Source organism: Ovis aries, chromosome 1 (assembly GCF_016772045.2).
Source record: "Ovis aries strain OAR_USU_Benz2616 breed Rambouillet chromosome 1, ARS-UI_Ramb_v3.0, whole genome shotgun sequence".
Lineage (NCBI taxonomy): Eukaryota > Metazoa > Chordata > Mammalia > Artiodactyla > Bovidae > Ovis > Ovis aries.
In genome coordinates, this window is record NC_056054.1 from 2,148,678 (window position 1) to 2,166,927 (window position 18,250).

The 18,250-nt window shown below is 53.2% G+C and overlaps 2 protein-coding genes across 6 annotated transcripts in view; one reads left to right on the plus strand and one right to left on the minus strand.

Moving 5' to 3' along the window:
• The window catches only part of HDAC4 (histone deacetylase 4), a 290,084-nt gene that overhangs the window by 27,827 nt on the left and 244,007 nt on the right, over positions 1-18,250 (plus strand). The gene's annotated exons all lie outside the window — the stretch shown is intronic.
• Positions 12,546-13,932, minus strand: LOC132657764 (uncharacterized). The gene is made up of 2 exons (XM_060398642.1): positions 12,611-13,932; positions 12,546-12,570 (listed from the first exon to the last, which is right to left on the minus strand). The coding sequence occupies exon 1, from the start codon at positions 13,568-13,570 to the stop codon at positions 12,884-12,886; it is 687 nt and encodes a 228-aa protein (XP_060254625.1). The 5' UTR covers positions 13,571-13,932; the 3' UTR covers positions 12,546-12,570; positions 12,611-12,883.

The following is an 18,250-nucleotide window of genomic DNA, read 5'->3' on the forward strand; positions in this document are numbered from 1 at the left end:
CCCTTCGGCCGCCTCTGTGTCTCACTGCCTCCTCCCTGCCTTTCTTGAAATTCAAGGAGAGTTTGGACACCAGTTTGATTTCTGCCCAGGTTCAGTGTCTGGAGGAAGGTGGATGTCCTGCAGAGGGGCAGCGTTGGGCCGGTGCGGGGAAGAGCATCCACTTCCGGGCTTAGCGGGAGCGGCAGGGGCGTGCCGGGGCCTCCGTCTCGGGGTGCAGACCTGCCAGCCTGCGTGTGGGTCATATCAGTGAGGTGTGCCCGAGGCTGCTGGGTGGTCTCGTCGCTCCGGCCACTGTGCTGAGGACCGGTGTCAGCAGCTGGACGTGCTGCCTGCCCTGTGCCTCCCCGGGGAGCAGGGCTCTGGGCTCCCTGCCTGCTCACCTCTGGGCCAACGGGGGCTTTGCCTCTTTTGGGTCACACTGGGGATGCCTGGGGTTGCTGAGGGCAGGACCCCTGGGGCCCGCCTTCCTTGCTGGAGGTGACAGAGATGTGTAGGCCCTACCAGGGACTGAGAGGGCCTTGGGGCTGGGTGCGGCCAGCTGGACGGGGTGCTGTGTTTGGGGCGGACGGTGCTTGTGGAACCGATGGCACATGGACTCACGCGATGGGGAGGGCCCCGGACGCCTGGACACAGGCAGAGGCAGTGGGCACAGCTGGGCGGGTCTGTCTGGTGACGTTTTCCTGGGCTCGCGTCGATGACGCTTTCAGAGGCGACTCAGGTCAGTGACAAGGTCACGGACAGAGCCAGAGAGGGTGTTGTTTGGAGGCACCACTGGCCCTGAAACAGCCGTCACTGCGGCCGTGGGGCGGCCAGGGCATCCGGGGAGGAGGTGCGGCCCTGTCCTGGGGCCCCGCGGTGTCCAGCCGCGCGTCTTGGTGTCCAGGTCCAGTGGCTGAGTGGCGGGGGGTGGGGGGCAGCGGGAAGTGGCCTCTGTCCAGAGTGGGCTGACTCAGAGCCACCTCCCCGTCAGTAGAGACCCACCTCCTCTGAAAAGCCACGTGGGGGCCGTGCAGGCGTTTTCTCTCTGTCGTCCCGCAGCTCCCTCGACGGCCAGGAGTGTCTCTGCTGCTGCTGCTGCTGAGTCGCTTCAGTCGTGTCCGACTCTGTACGACCCCACAGACGGCAGCCCACCAGGCTCCCCCGTCCCTGGGATTCTCCAGGCAAGAACATTGGAGTGGGTTGCCATCGCCTTCTCCAATGCGTGAAAGTGAAAAGTGAAAGAGGAGTCGCTCAGTTGTGTCCGACTCTTCGTGACCCCACAGGCTGCAGCCCACCAGGCTCCTCCGTCCGTGGGATCTGCCAGGCAAGAGCGCTGGAGCGGGGCGCCGTCGCCTTCTCCAAGGAGTGTCTTTGCCTGGGGCTTGTTCATGATTGTGATTCATGATTTTGCAGCAGCCTGGGGTTTCTTTGCCGTCTGCTGGGTCTTCACTCTGCTTCACTGTGTAGCTGACGAAGTTTTGTGCGTGTAACCTGTGTGCGTTGTGAAATGATTCCCATGATCAGGTTGACTAACACGCGCATCCCCTGATGCTCGCCTTCTCACCGAGTCGCCTTCTTCGCGTGTGGGGGCCGCTCACAGTTAATCTCAGCACACTGCCGGTGCGCAGCGCAGGTGACTGACCAACGTCACCGTCCGGCACGTGGGACCCGCGCTCATCCGTCTCAGGACTGGGGGGGGCCGCTCACAGTTAATCTCAGCACACTGCCGGTGCGCAGCGCAGGTGACTGACCAAGGTCGCCACCCGGCACGTGGGGCCCGCGTTCATCCGTCTCAGGACTGGGGGGGTCACCACCCAGCCCCTTCCTGCTGCTGATGCCGATTCTTCGCTGTCCCGGGTCTTCGTCGCTTCGCGCAGGCTCTCTGTGGGCGAGCAGGGCTGTGTGCTGTGCGGGCTTCTCTTGGCGGCGGGCCTCTTGCGGTGCCCAGGCTCTGGAGCACAGTTGCAGCAGCTGGGGCACACGGGCTTAGCTGCTCTGTGGCACGTCGGATCTTTCTGGAGCAAGGGTCAAACCCGTGTCCCCCACCTTGGCAGCTGGACTCTTAACGACTGCACCATCAGGGAAGTCCTTCCCTGCTCTTTTCTTAACTAACCATCACTCAGGTCTGGCCACTCAGGCTGTGTCTGGGGACACACGGGGCTGAGAAGCATCAGGGTCTGAGGCAAGCGAGGTCATCAGGAGGGCCCTGGACTGGACCTGTCCGCTCTCTGTCGGGTGCGTGACTGATGGGCGTTAATCACCTCTGGCTGGCCACCGAGCACAGTGGCCAGGAGGTCACAGATCTGGGCCTGGCCGGGGAGGCCCGCGTCACTTACCGCAACAGACGCACACCTTAGGGCCAGCATCTCCGGACTGTCCCAGTGACAGGCCCTGTCTAGAAGGTTCGCCGAGGGGGCCGTGACCAGATGTGCCTTGTTTGGGGCTGAAGGAGGATTCGGAGCTCGGGAGCCAGCGCAGCAGGCAGCTGGCCCCCTGCTGCTGATGAGAAGCGCAGAGCCGCCCAGTTCTCACGTTCTCGGGCTCTCGTGTGAAGTGCTTCCCTCTGAAGCTGCAGGAGCTTCTCTTCACACTGCTGTTCTGACATTTTATAACGTGGGACTTAGATTTATCCTGGTGGGTGCACAGGGAACTCCTTCTTGTAAGGGCTTATTGTGGGTTCATTTAGAGGGGAGTTCCCTTTTCCTTCCCTCATCACCATCATCGTTCACCACCATCCCCACTATTCTCTCATCATCACCAGTATTCATACCACCACCTCCATCACCATCATCACCACCATCCCCACCATTATCTCATCATCACCAGCATCACCACCATCACCATCAGCAGCAGCAGCATTCACACCACCACCACCATCACCATCACCAGCATCCCACCATTATCTCATTATTAGCATCATCACCACCATCACCAGCATCAGCAGCAACATTCACACCACCACCACCATCATCACCACCATTATCTCATTATCACCATCATCACCACCATCACCAGCATCAGCATCCCCACCATTATCTCATCATCACCAGTATTCACACCACCACCTCCATCACCATCATCACCAGCATCCCCACCATTATCTCATCATCACCAGGATCACCAGCATCACCACCAGTGTTCACACCACCACCACCATCACCAGCATCACCACCATCACCAGCATTATCTCATCACCATCACCACCACCATCACCATCGTCAGCAGCAGCATTCACACCACCACCACCATCACCAGCATCCCACCATTATCTCATCACCATCACCACCACCATCACCAGCATCACCAGCAGCATTCACACCATCACCATCACCAGCATCCCACCATTATCTCATTATCACCATCACCACCACCATCAGCAGCATCAGCAGCAGCATTCACACCACCATCACCATCGCCAGCATCCCACCATTATCTCATTACCATCATCACCACCATCACCAGCAGCATGACCGTCACGACCACCAGCACCATCACCACCGCCATCAGCAGCATTCACGCCAGCACCACCAGCACCAGCACCAGCACCATCAGCAGCATTCACACCAGCACCACCACCGCCATCACTGCCGTCATTCCCTTGCTCTCGTCCGCCTCTGCTGCCTGCTGGTGGCGTTCCCGTGGACCCATCCAGGGCACCAGCTTTGTCCTCAGTTTGGCTCGGCTGGGAGCCGTCCCCGGCCCCGCCCCGTTCCGCTGTGGGTTTCTTCCCTCGGCGCTTGCCTGCTTGAGTTCTCAGCATTCTCCTTGTGGCCGGCCGCCCCTGCTGGCATTTCCAGGGCTGTGTTTCACCCTTGGTGTCGCATTCTCTGTGTCACTTGTTACGGGGGCTCCAGTTACTGTGGTGTCTTCTGAGGTCAGTTTTTCTATTTATCTTGGTCTTATTTTTTTCTTGTTGGCAAAGTAATGTCTCAAAATATGCTGTCTAGGTTGGTCATAACTTTCCTTCCAAAGAGTAAGCGTCTTTTAATTTCATGGCTGCAATCACCATCTGTAGTGATTTTGGAGCCCCCAAAATAAAGTCTGATACTGTTTCCTGTGGTCATGTATGGATGTGAGAGTTGGACTGTGAAGAAAGCTGAGCGCCAAAGAATTGATGCTTTTGAACTGTGGTGTCGGAGAAGACTCTTGAGAGTCCCTTGGACTGCAAGGAGATCCAACCAGTTCATTCTGAAGGAGATCAGTCCTGGGTGTTCTTTGGAAGGACTGATGCTAAAGCTGAAACTCCAGTACTTTGGCCACCTCATGTGAAGAGTTGACTCATTGGAAAAGACTCTGATGCTGGGAGGGATTGGGGGCATGAGGAGAAGGGGACGACAGAGGATGAGATGGCTGGATGGCATCACCGACTTGATGGACGTGAGTTTGGGGGAACTCCGGGAGTTGGTGATGGACAGGGAGGCCTGGCGTGCTGCGATTCATGGGGTCGCAAAGAGTCGGACGCGACTGAACTGAACTGAACTATTTTTTTCTTATTTCAACTTTTCCTTAAATGGCCGGTGAATTGCCTGTTCATGTTTAAAGAAGATGAAGGGAAGGCGAATTCCAGCAGGATTCAGCGTGTCAATAGAAAAAGCAGAGCCGTAGGAATCTGCAGTGACAGTCACCCCCTCGTTGGGCCCAGGGTTCCCAGAAGCTTCAGAGGACACCTCTGACAGTTTAAAATTTAGGGCTTTTGATCGGATAAGGATACCATCAACAAAGTCCAGGAGTCAATGAGAGGTTTGGGTAAAACATGTGTAACATAAAGAAGAATGTTTCTGTTCTCCAGAGGCCTCTTCAAGACTGGATAGACAGGCAAGTTTAGGAACCAAACACGGGGCTTCCCTGCTGGCTCACTGGCAAAGAACCCGCCCACCTGTGCAGCAGGCGTGGGCTGGAGGCCTGGTCTGGGAAGATCCTGCAGGCTGTGGAGCAGCCAAGCCCGTGCACCGCACCTCCTGAGTCTGCACTCCAGAGCCCGGGCGCCGCGACGGCTGAAGCCCGGGCGCCGCGACGGCTGAAGCCCGGGCGCGGCTGAGAGCCCGCTCTCCGCAGCTGGAGAAACACCTGAGCAGCAGCGAAGACCCAGCACAGCCAAGAGTAAATACAGAAAATTACACATAAATATAAAATTAAAAAAAAAAGAGTGAACAGAGACTGGGCAGTACAGAGAGCGTATCACAGGGCAGAGATGCTCAGACGCCCCGTCGGCGGCGTGAGGAGGCGCAGATCCAGGTGGCGGGGACTCTGCGTCTCGGCCGGAGCCGCGGGAGAGAGACGTGACGTCCGCTGCAGGCGGGACTGTGGGGCCGTGGTGGCCTCGGGTGGGGCTGGAGCAGGTGTGAGCGGTGGCCCGGCCTGAAAGACGTCCCACGGCTGTGTCCTGAGATGGGAGACACGTGGTCCCCGACTCAGCGTCCTCCCCCCGGGAGCCCGGGCACCCGCAGGTAAGGATGTGTGTACTGAGCCGTCCGGCAGTGACACCGCGGAAGGAAGCCTGCAGCCCTGAGTAGGGCGGTGATGGGCTGGATTTTGGTACACCCGCACGATGGGTGGGACGTCCTGGGAAGTACTGTTGAGGCAGAGAGGCAAGACGCTGAGAAGTCTGTTGGTAAAATCTCGCTTGTGTAAGGCAGAGTGTGAACACCTGGGGTGTGTGTGTGCCGCTCTGTGTGGGAATATGTGTGAGAGAAGACGGAGAGCAGTATGGACCGTACCCACACAGAGGTGCCCTGCTGTGGCTGGTGGGAGAGGGGAGGAAAAAGAAGGAAAGAAGACAAGGACTCCAAAGACGGAGCGGTGCGGATACCCTCTGCTCACGCGCACCGAGTGCGTGCGTTAACACGTAAACGATGAGGAGGGGAGACGCGGCGCAGCTCCTGGCAGACAGGGCAGGCCCTGAGGTCGCAGAGAGATGGGGTGAGAGGGGAGCCCACTGGGCAGTTTGCAGGCCCATCTGCCAGTGGGGGCCGTGGCCAGGACGGTGGAAGTCCTTGCACGTCTCTGCTGCGTCGATGCGCTTGGTAAACGGAAGGACGAGGATGAAGGGTGGCTTCCTGGGGGTTGAGGGGCCCCGGGGGTGGGGGTAGACCCTTGAGTCCCTGCTCGCTCCCAGCCTCTGGGATCTGTCCTCAGGCCTTTAGTGGAACACTGGGGACATCGAACCGCTGGTACCTCCCCACCCCTGGGGATTCGTCACAGTCCTGGGTTTGCACTGGTTTTCTCCCTTGACCCCCACTTAGTGAGACCAGGCGGGGAACCACAGGGGGCTTAGCACCCCATCTTGATGTGGAGTGCCCTGGTGCTCCGGCCATTGGCGTGTCCGGCCTGCCCCTGCCCGCCCCCCACCCCCCATCTGACTCCTCCGCTCCCAAGTCAGATTCCCAGCCCCTGCCTGCCTGCTGGAACCTTTTCCTCTAAAATTATTTTATTTAGCAGCTCAGGAAACAAGTGTTGTTTTATCTGGACGCTTTATCTGTTTGGATTCTTAATTAATCTAAGGTTTGTTTATGTGGCTAATTATCAATCAACAGACATGGCCTTGTGGAGAGGCGATCCAGGGTGCTGGGAGGCTGCTTCAGGAGAGAGGGTAGATTCTGTCATGCTGTGGATGGCGTGTGCACACGTATGCGAAGGATGATGCAGTGCCCGTCCCCTTTCTCCTCTCAGGGTTAGACCTTCTGGCCTCTCCAGAGCAGGCGGAGGGAGTCAGGGCTGATGGAATCCTATCCCTCTGCTCACCACAGAGCCTGATTTCAGAGTTAGTGAAGTTGCTGTTCGAACACAGAAATGAAGTCTTATTACTCTCAAGTGTAGAGCCTATCGGGCTTTTCCAGGTGGTGCTAGTGGTAAAGGACCAGCCTGCCAATGCAGGAGGCATAGGATAGGCGGGTGTGGGGCCTGGGTCGGGAAGATCCCCTGCGGAAGAGCATGACAGCCCACGCCAGTATTCTTGCACGGAGAATCCCATAGACAGAGGACCCAGCGGGCCACGGTCCACAGGGTTGCAAAGAGTGGGACCTGACCGAAGCAGCGCTTTACACGTAGAGCCTGCTGTGCAACTGAAATATAAAACTGTCCGCACAGACCATGGGGAAAACGTCTTGTCTTCGACGTTTGACGGTGTGACGATCCGTCATCAAATGTCACTCTTACAAAACATAGTTGCTCACCCTTACGGCCCGTATTTCATGAAGGGTGTCTGGTGAACAAACGATGCTTATTTAAGAAGCTGGCTATGGATAAATAGGGCTCAGAAAAATCATACAGTCAACAGTCTGTTTTTTGACTGAAACTTATTTAAACTTATTAATCTTAATTCCAATTAAATTTACTATTTAATTGAAAAATATTTGAATTAAAATCATTCCACTGTACGTTTCTCTGACAGCCCGGCTTGGGGCCTCCTGGGACTTGCCTCGGTTTGAATCCCCCCCACCCCCGTCACTGTATTTGCGTGCAGACTTGCACTCACGCACCCTGCGCGGCCTCTGTGAGCTTTTGCTGTTTCCAGACGAGGTAATCCGGTAGATATTTCCCGAGTGCACGGTGGTTGTGAGAGCGCAGCAGCAGGAGCCTGCTGTGTCATGGGAGCCAGCAGCCCAGAAAGCCAGTGTTCTGCTGGAGCCGCGCAGGTGGAGTGGGCCCGCCCAGTAGGCATGATTTTGAGTCTTTCTTCCCTGCAAGACGACCTCTGAGTGCTTGATTCCCTGTCTCTGTTAGGCAGCCCAAAGCATTCAGCTGGGTGATTTCTGCCCCTTCATGGAGTTTTCACTGGGATCAGGAAACAGAACCCTTCCACACACCCCTTGGCTCTTCCTTGCACACCCAAGGGTCATGTGTGTCGGCTTCTCCCAGCGCAGGTTGTTTGACCTGCTCTGGCGTCTCACACCGGGGCCCCCGCACTGTGTGCTCCTGAGTGTCTGCTCTGCCCTGGCCGCAGAGCACGGCTGTGCTCTGCTCCTCGGAGCGCTCTGTGTGGTCTTGTTGCTGGACCACGCTCTCCGCAGGATTGGATTCTGATTCACAGTTATTTACTCTACTGCTGATGAACACGAGGCAGGTTCCCAGTTTTCACCGACCGCGGACGGTGCTCCTGTGTCGCCTGGGAGCCCGCGTGAGCCTCAGCGGGTGTGTCTGCAGGGTATCACTCGTGCATGGCTCGGGGGAGCCCGCGTGAGCCTCAGCGGGTGTGTCTGGGTGGTACCCTTCATGCATGGCTCCGGGGAGCCCGCGTGAGCCTCTGCGGGTGTGTCTGGGTGGTATCACTCTTGCATGGCTCCGGGGAGCCCGCGTGTGCCTCTGCCGGTGTGTCCACGTGGTACCCTTCGTGCACGGCTCTGGGGAGCCCGCGTGAGTCTCAGCGGGTGTGTCTGGGTGGTATCACTCGTGCATGGCTCGGGGGAGCCCGCGTGAGCCTCTGCGGGTGTGTCCGCGTGGTACCCTTTGTGCACGGCTCCGGGGAGCCCGCGTGAGTCTCAGCGGGTGTGTCTGGGTGGTATCACTCGTGCATGGCTCGGGGGAGCCCGCGTGAGCCTCTGTGGGTGTGTCTGGGTGGTATCACTCGTGCATGGCTCCAGGAAGCCCGCGTGAGCCTCTGTGGGTGTGTCCTCGTGGTACCCTTCGTGATGGCTCCCGGGGAGCCCGCGTGAGCCTCACAGGCCGCTTTGAGTATCCCTTTCCCATAGTTCTTTTCTCCCGCCCACTCTCAAGGCAGCACCTGAGAGGTCTGGTTGTTCCGCCCTTGCTGGTGCCAGGTTCTGCTCTGCTTTTATATTTTCGACTTTTGTGGGATCCTGTTGTGGGCTTGATTTGCATTTCCTTAGTATTTCAGTTGCTGAGAACCTCTTCCTGTGATGACTGACTGTTTGAAGTCCTGTTTTGTAAAAATGCCTGTTCATAGTTTTTGCCCATGCTTTATTTGGGTTGCTTGCCTTTTCTTTATGATTAGTGAATTACTTGTTTTGGATTCGGATCCTTTGTTGGATGTATTGGGCGGATTGTCTTCTGCTCTCTGGGTCACCTTTATGCTCTTCTGCTGGATTTCTTGACAGACTGAAGTTCTTCGTTCTGATACAGTATAAGATGTCATTTTCTCTCCTCCACGGTTAATGCCTCATACTTCTAAATTATTACATAGGTTTAAGGAATCTTTGTCTGCCCACAGATCTTTTCCTTAAGCTTTTGTCTTCTAGGGGAGGCTTTCTCGTCTTACCTTTAACATTTAGGTCTGTCGTCCATCTCACACTAATTTGCTTGTTGATGTGCTTCCAGGTCATAGTTCATTTCTGTTTCCATAAAGATCCTAGTAACTCAAGCACTGTTTATTGAAAAGACCCGCCTGTGTCCCTGTGGGTTTGGAATGCAGCCTTTGCTATAACCATATTGCCATGTGTGTGCTGGGCTCAGTCTAGAATATCCTGCTCTTTGTTTTATTTATCTACTCTCTCACAGTGTCTTAATTCCATAGGTTTACAATGCCTGTGTTAGCCACTCAGTCTTGTCCAAGTCTTTGCGACTACATGGACGATAGCCCAGCAGACTCCTCTTCAGGCAAGAGTACTGGGGTGGGTCGCCACCGCCTTCTCCTGTACAGGGTATATGCCTCCATTTGTTTAGACCTGTGACTTGTAATTTGTTTCATGGACTTCCCTGTAGCTCAGATGGTAAAGAATCTGCCTGCAATGCAGAAGACCTGGGTTTGATCCCTGGGTTGGGAAGATCCTCTGGAGAAGGGAATGACAACCCACTCCAGTATTCTTGCCTAGAGAATCCCACGGACAGAGGACTTTGGCAGGCTACAGGGTGTGGGGTCACAGAGAGTTGGGCACGACTGAGTGACTGACACCACTACTGTAGTGTTTCGTGGCTTAATTGCAGAGTTCTTATATATGTATCTTTCGGTGGACTTAGCCCTGGGCGTCTGCGATTTTAGGTGGCATTATCAGCGGCATCTTTCTTAAAGATGGTATCTTCTTATTTTCTACGTGCTTACTGCTGGCATGTAGGAAAACAGTGGCTTTTGCATGTCAGCCTTGTACCCTGACCTCCGGTTAAGTTCACTCAGGGGTTTTGACGGTTGTTAGTGAATCGTTTTGGGCTTTCCGTGTGTGCAGCATGTCGTCCATGAGCAGTGCAGTATCTTGCCTTTCCCCTCCTTGGGCCTTTCGTTTCTTTTTCTTGCCTTGTTGCGTTGGCGAGCGTTACCAGCGTGGTGTTGAATGGGCGTGGTGTGGGGACACCCTGGCCTCCCGCTTGCTGCCGGGAATGGCTCTGCACTGTCCTCGGCTGCTGACTTGCTTCCTTCATCCTGCTTTGGGGCGCTGCCGGCTGTGGCTCTTGGTTCTCTTTTCGGGCTCGCTGGCAGCCTACTGTTTCCCCACCAGCCTGGCAGGCCGAGGCCACGGTGGGGAAGAGCATGGAGTCTGGGCTGCGGTCGCTGCTGTCCGTGTGACGGGATGCAGAGGGTTGCAGGGAGTGGCAGAGCGTGTCCTCCTTGTGGCTGCTTAATAAGATTTTTTAAAGAATGTTCTCTTAAGGATTTATAGTTTCTAAGACTTTTACCCTTTGGAACATTTGTGGCTTATTTTGTGAAATTAGGTCAACTGAAATTTCCAAGGGCCGCTGCAGGAGGGAAGAACTATGGGTGATTCTTGATTCAAAGGGTTTGGTGAAGGGAATGTGAGCACACACAGGCAGTGGTGATGCGTTTGGTCTCATCTGTTTTGTGGAGCAGAAATAAATAAAGAGGTGTCTTCATATAAATACATGCATAGTGTCAGAGATTGCTTATTTGTGGATGATCATTCCTGTCTTTGTAAAAGTGCTACTGACTTAGAATTACACATTCCTTGCTAGTGTCCACCTTCACAAATGTGGGCTTTAATTTATATGATAAATCAGGAAAGAATGAAATTATAAATGCAGTTGCTTTTGTAGTCATCACATGTTCAACATTTGTCTAATATTTACCAGAAATATATAATTCAGTTAGAGCTGTACAGATCTATATTTAAAATGTTATCCATGAATGGTTCTCACAAACCTTCAGTTCAGTTCAGTTCAGTCACTCAGTCGTGTCTGACTCTTTGCAACCCCATGAATCGCAGCACGCCAGGCCTCCCTGTCCATCACCAACTCCCGGAGTTCACTCAGACTCACAGCCATCGAGTTAGTGATGCCATCCAGCCATCTCATCCTCTGTCGTCCCCTTCTCCTGCCCCCAATCCCTCCCAGCATCAGAGTCTTTTCCAATGAGTCAACTCTTCGGATGAGGTGGCCAAAGTATTGGAGTTTCAGCTTTAGCATCAGTCCTTCCAAAGAACACCCAGGACTGATCTCCTTTAGAATGGACTGGTTGGATCTCCTTGCAGTCCCAGGGACTCTCAAGAGTCTTCTCCAACACCACAGTTAAAAAGCATCAATTCTTCAGCGCTCAGCTTTTTTTCACAGTCCAACTTGCACATCCATACATGACCACAGGAAAAACCATAGCCTTGACTAGACGGACCTTTGTTGGCAAAGTAATGTCTCTGCTTTTGAATATACTATCTAGGTTGGTCATAACTTTCCTTCCAAGGAGTAAGCGTCTTTTAATTTCATGGCTGCAGTCACCATCTACAGTGATTTTGGAGCCCAAAATAAAGTCTGACACTGTTTCCCATCTATTTCCCATGAAGTGATGGGACCAGACACCATGATCTTAGTTTTCTGTATGTTGAGCTTTAAGCCAACTTTTTCACTCTCCTCTTCACTTTCATCAAGAGGCTCTTTAGCTCCTCTCCACTTTCTGCCATAAGGGTGGTATCAGTGCATATCTGAGGTTATTGATATTTCTCCGGCAGTCTTGATTCCAGCTTGTGCTTCCTCCAACCCAGCGTTTCTCATGATGTACTCTGCATAGAAGTTAAATAAGCAGGGTGACAATATACAGCCTTGACGTACTCCTTTTCCTATTTGGAGCCAGTCTGTTGTTCCATGTCCAGTTCTAACTGTTGCTTCCTGACACCCAAACGTTAAACTCCTCTAATGTTTCGGATCTTAAGACCAGGTGTTGTCTATGTGTGTGTGTGTTGTGTGTTTTTAAGAAAAACAGTAATCTGCTGGTTAGTAAAGTGTCATCAGACATTTACATCAAGAGGAAAGGAACTATTTCACACTTGCATTTTATTTTGTGAAGGGTTAGATCCCTAGCTGATGTTTACGTTGGGGTGTCCACCTGAAGCGATGCTGATGCAGTGGGGCGGGGGTAGAGGAGAAATGTGGTTACACCGGTGGGTCGTGGTATTGGTGGGTTATCCTCTTAGACTGCATAGAAGAGCCTTGCTCTCCTTGTGGGGTTGGGTGGTTTGCTACCTTTGTTAGGAGTTAATTTAGTTTTCAGCTGTAAAACAGTTTGCTCTTGACTTGTCATTTTCTCCCATGCCCTGGCATCTTCATGACAGTGAGCCGGGGTCCTCATGTGACCCAGGAACCCCAAGGGTTCACAGGCGCCTCAGTCACCCACAGGGTCCTTATGTAACCCAGGGTCATACCGCTCAGAGAGGGCGGGAGACCGGTCTAGAGTCATACCACTCGCTGGGAGATGCGGGGCTGGACAGAGCTCAGCCCCCAGCTCCAGACGGATGGGCACTGGGACAGAGCTCAGCCCCCAGCTCCAGACGGATGGGCGCTGTGCAGGGACAAACGAGTGCCTGCTGGCTCCGCGGCACCTCCCGTGAGCGCAGGAGGCAGACAATAATCTGATGGGGGTGCCTGAGGGGGCACGTTGGGGAGCTGGGGAGGCCCCAGCAGTGCTGCCTCTCGGGGGACCTGCGTCAGTCCCCCTGAGTGTAACGCTCGGGCCCCATCCTGACCCCTCACAGCAACTCAGCTGGCCTCTGGGGAGAGAGCCCTCCCACTGGGTTCATTCTGGGGGGCTGCCAGTCGAGGCGTCCGGCCCCGGCCCAGCCAGGAGGCGTGCATCAGGGCTGAGCCCTGGGGGCCTCCTGGGAGTCAGTCTCGCCGGCTGCTGAGGGCTGCCCCTTGCGTCCTGCCTCCAGACCCCCCCCTCCTGCGTTCTCCAGATCCTTCTGGGGGGTCTCTGCCCAGATCGTTCAGGGGCCTTTTCTGTCACCTGTGACTCTGAAGCCCTGGCGGGTACGCCTTCCTCCTCACAGGCCTGTGTTCCAGAACCCGAGTTCTTGCCTTGCTCTGCTCTCTGGAGAGAAGGGCTCACTGTCCAGGCACCGGCATTGCGCCTTGCGGGTTTGGGAACTGGCTCCCCCGTCTCCTGGCTCCTCGAGCCCAGTTCCAGACTCGCTCCAGAGTCTATCCTCCGGCCCGGCTCCCGCTGCCTTTCTCCCAGGGGAGCCAGGGGCCCTGGCGCAAGCTGCTCTGAGACGGGCGTGACCAGCGCCGAGCGGGGGCCGATGGCCCCGGCGGACTCCTGGCCCGGGGAGGTGCCCTCTGGAGGAAGAGGCGCGTCTCCGTTCACACTGCGGCCCGTGCTGGGCCCGGCCCCACGTCTCAGCACTGCTTCAGCGCCCTCCGGCTCCCCCGGAATAGAGGGCGTGGTGTCATGCAGAGCGCATCGTTTGCAAGAGAACTGCATCCTGGACACACCAGATCACAGGGGATGTCTCACGCAGTAATAGGGTTCCACGGGTCCCCCTGTCAAAACTGTGCCGCCACCTCTGGGCGTTCCGGTGCGTGTCGCAGGGTTTGCAGGGGAAGCCGGCCTGGCAGGGCGCCTGCCAACAGTCCCCGGGTCTGGGTGCTCAGACTCGTTCTCCGACTGTGTTTACCTCGTGTGGGTTTGAATATTTCGTGAGACCAAAGCTTGCTTTCTTTAAGCAAGAGAAGTTCATGATAAAACCCTGTAAAATCTTAGATTTAAAACATCAATATGAACATGTGTGTGGTGGTTTTCTTTTTTAATATTTAAAAAGTTTGTATTTCTCACTCTTCGTATGTCCAGAAACAAACAGTTAAAACCAACCAGGATGTGGGAGGAACCAAAGTGAAACACACACATTGGCAAAGGAACCCGAGCTCTAGCACAGGCGCGCGAGCCCCGCACAGAGGGGCGCAGAAGGGCTGCCCGGGGCCGCCGTGGGGCCCGGGGGCCGCGTCCCGGCCACACACTGCGAGGCTGGAGGCAGGGGCCGGGCCTGAATTCTGAGTCTTGTCACGTGTGTGCCGCGTGTGTGCGGGCCAGCTGTTCTGAAAGCACTGTATACTAGAGTTGCATCCTGGAGGTGAACAAGTAAGCAGCTGGATTGTAACCAGTAAGAACCAGGTTTCTCACTGTTGGAGAAATCAGTGAAAATCGGAAAGGAGGAGACTGAACTCGGCCTGTGATGCTGGGTTGGATCTGAGGTGTCAGTGTGAACTCATGATTTAACCAGTGTACGGAATATGGATGTGTGAGTTTGCATCCAGCGTCCCGTGTGCAGGGCGGGTCCTACAGCAGTGGCGCCCAGCTCTCGCTGCCCACTCGCAGTTCACCAGAAAAGGGAGCCAGGACTTCCCGGAGAAATGGTTGAATCCAAGGTTGTGGCAGGGGTATCTCGTGGAACTGGAAAGTAAGGCAGTGCCAAAAAAAGGTAAAAGTTGGGGATGGGGGCTTGTCAGAAAAACGTAGGAGCTCCCAGTGGCCAAAGCTTGAACGACAAAATAAATAATGATGGTTGTGATGATCACGCACAGAATAAAATAAAAATCCATGATTTCATAATGATGCAAACAGATGACCAAACAGCAAGAAGGGCAAGTGACAGGCCCTCCTCGCAGTGGAATTCCGATAATCGACACGTGCAGAGGAGGGGAGGTAAACATCACCCTTGGGCAGATAACCAAGACAGGGAGAGTTGCCCATGGGACGCGGTGGGCGTGGCTGCCACGAAGAAGCCCGGGTGCTGACTCGGTCTCTCTTTCCTTGAGTGAGCTTTGATAGTTGGGGCCTTTTAGGCATTTATTTATTTCACCCAAACTGGCAGATTCATTCACATAAAGTTGTTCACCGTCTCCCCTTATCACCCATTTAGTATCCGTGAGATCTGTGGTTAATTCCCCCTTATTCTGGATTTTGTCGATTTGCTTCTTTCTCTGATTTTTTTCATGATCTGTTTAGCTAGGCTCGGATGGTAAAGAATCTGCCTATAACGCAGGAGACCTGAGTTTGATTCTTGGGTCAGGAAGATCCCGTGGAGGAGGGAACGGCTGCCCACTCTAGTATTCTCGCCTGGAGAATCCCATGGATAGACGACCCTGGTGGGCTACAGTCCATGGGGTCACTAAGAGTCGGACACGACTGAGCAATTTTACTATTGCAAAGGATCAGCATTTAGTTTCATTGATTTTTATATTTTGTTGATTTCTGCTTTTTGCTATTGTCTTTTTTTCTGCTCATTTTGGGTCTGATTGATCCTTTTTCTGGTTTCTTACAGTGAAACCTGAAGTCACTGACTTGAGACCTTCATCTCTGACACAGGTTTTCAGTGCAATAAGTGTCCCTTTCAGCACTACGTATTTTGATATGTTGTGTTTCATTTTTGTTCATTTGAAAATACTTCATAATTCCCATTTTACTTTTTTCGTTGACCCGTGAAGCGTATTCTTTAGTTTTGGGTTTAGATGTCTGGTCTATTATATTTGTTATTTAGATGTTTGGTTTTCCAGATATCTTTCTGTTACTGATTTCTAATTTAACTTCATTTTAGGAAATGAAGTTAAATTCATTTTATCAGAGGACAGTCTTTCTATATCTTGACTTGAGTGCTTTTAAACGTACTGAGGCTCGTTGGATGGCCCCAAAGACAGCCTGTCTTGGTCGATAGCGTGTGCATTTTAAAAGAACGTGGGGCCTGGGCATTCTGCTGTTGTCCGCGGCGTTCTGTAAATGTCATTTTGATCAGGTTGGGTGATGGTGTTGTTCACGTCTCGTACGCTTTTACCAATTTTCTGCCGCTTGTTCTAACCACTGCCACGAGCAGGGCGTTGAAGTTCACAGCTACAGTTTTGTCCACTTCTCCTCATACAGACTTTCTCCCTTTCCTGTCTTTTGCTTCATGTATGAAGCTCTGGTATCAGGTGCATACGTGTTTAGGAATGTTTTGTCCTTTTGGTGAGTTGACCCCTTGATCGTTATGAAACGCCCTTCTTTGTCCCTGGTAATATTCTTTCTTAACATTTACCTTGTCTGAGTAAGTGTTAGCCATTACAGCTTTCTTTTGAGGAGTATTTGTATGCTGTATCTTTTTCCATCTATTACTTTTAACCTACTTGTGTCTTTATAAATAAGACCTGTTGCTTGTTGGCAGCTATAGCTGGGGCCACGCACCTTGGGGAGGATTCGTTTTACAGTGAAATGCGTGCTCTCTTCTCCGCCGTTCTCAGGCCTTCCCCGCACAAGTCCTCTTTTACTCCGGAAGCAGGGTCTGGCCGTTTCACCCGCTCTGGAAGCATCTGCCCTTTGAACTGGGGGTGTTTAGACGGTTGGTTGTTGACACCGTCTGGCTTAAAGCGACCGTCTTGCTTTACGTCCTCCGTCTGCCGCTTTCCTGCCCTTTCCCTTTTTCCGGCTCCATTTTGGTTGAGCCTTTTTGCCATTGTGTTATATTTCCCTGTTGACCTGTCAGTCGCTTGCTGACTAGTTAGTCAGTCATTTTTCTAAGTGGAGGTTTAGGGTCTCTGGTCTGCATTTCAGCCTGTCATGGTTCTACCTTCAAGGGTAAACCACTCCCTGTCTCGTGTAACAACACACAGCAATACGCCTCCCTTCCTCCCCTCCTGGGCTTTGTGTTGTTTCTGACATGTGTTTTTTTGGTGCATATGGTATAAACTTCTTAATACATTGGTATTTTTGCATTAAACTGTTCTCTTTAAAAGAGATTCAGCATCAGAGAAGAATCGTTTATATTCACACGCACGGTTCTCATTTCTGAAACTCCTCTCCTCTCTGTGGATCTGTGTTTCCATCTGAGCTTGTTTTCCTGTTGCCTTTGAGATTTCTTTCAGTGCAGGTCTGCTGTTAAACACCCCTGTTTCACCTTTGCTTTTGAAAGATTTTTTTCATGGGGTACAGCATCCGAGGCAGAAGTGTGAGTGTGTGTGTGAGAGTTTGTGTGTGTGTGTGTGTGTGTGTGAGTGAGTGTGTGCATGTGAGAATGTGTGAGAGTGTGTAAGTGTATATGAGTGTGTGTGTGTGAGAGTGTGTGTATGTGTGTGTGAGTGTGTGTGTGTGACTGTGTGTGTGTGTGTGAGTGTGAGGGTGTGTGTGTGTGTGTGTATGTGTGTGTGTGAGTGGGTGTGAGTGAGTGGGTGTATGAGTGTGTGAGTGTGTGTGAGTGGGTGTGTATGAGAGTGTGACTGTGTGTATGAGTGTGTGTGTGAGGGTGCGTATGAGTGTGTGTGAGTGTGTGTCTGAGTGCGTGTGTGTGTGAGTGGGTGTGTGTGAGTGGGTGAGAGTGTGAGTATGTGTGTATGCGTGTGTGTGAGTGTGTGTGTGAGAGTAAGTGTGTGTGTGTGTGAGTGGGTGTGAGTGTGAGTGGGTGTGAGTGTGAGTGGGTGTGTGAGTGTATGAGTGTGTGTGTATGAGTGTGTGTGAGTGGGCGTGTGTGTGTTGTGTGTGTGAGTGTATGAGTGTGTGTGTGAGGTGTGTGTGTGTATGAGTGTGTGAGTGTGTGTGTGTCTCTGTGTGTGTGAGTGTGTGTGTATGAGAGTGTGAGAGCATGTGTGTTCACACACGTGTGCATGAGTGTTCCACGGAAAGGGGTTGCCCCATCGTCCTCTGCCTGGCATTCTTCCCACTGAGAAATCTGCCTTTCCTCTTGTTTTCGTTTCTGTCTGTGATGTGACTTTTCCATCCCAGCTGCTTTTAAGACATAATCTTAAAATCGGTTTTAAGTAATTTGATTATGCTCTGGCCTGGTGTAACCTTCATAGCGTGTTTGTGCTTGGAGCTGATTGAACTTCTTGGATCTATGGGTTTATGAAAGTGAAAGTGTCAGTTGCTCAGGCACGTCTGACTCTCTGTGACTCTGGACTGTCATGCGCCAGGCCCTGTGTCTATGGGACTTTGCAGGCAAGGACACTGGAGTGGGTAGCCATCCCCTTCTCCAGGGGATCTTTCTGACCCAGGGGTCAAACCTGGGTCTCCTTCATTGCAGGCAGGTTCTTTACTGTTTGAGCCACCAGGGAAGCCCTGCGCGTTTATGGTTTTCATCAAATTTGGGAGCTTTCAAGCCGCTGTCTCTTTAGGCGCTGTCTGTGTCCGCCCTGTGCTGCTGCG

What these genes read in the sequence shown, in the direction of transcription:
- LOC132657764 (XM_060398642.1), bottom strand. Translation starts at nt 13,570, where the DNA reads ATGCAGTTCTCTTGCAAACGATGCGCTCTGCATGACACCACGCCCTCT.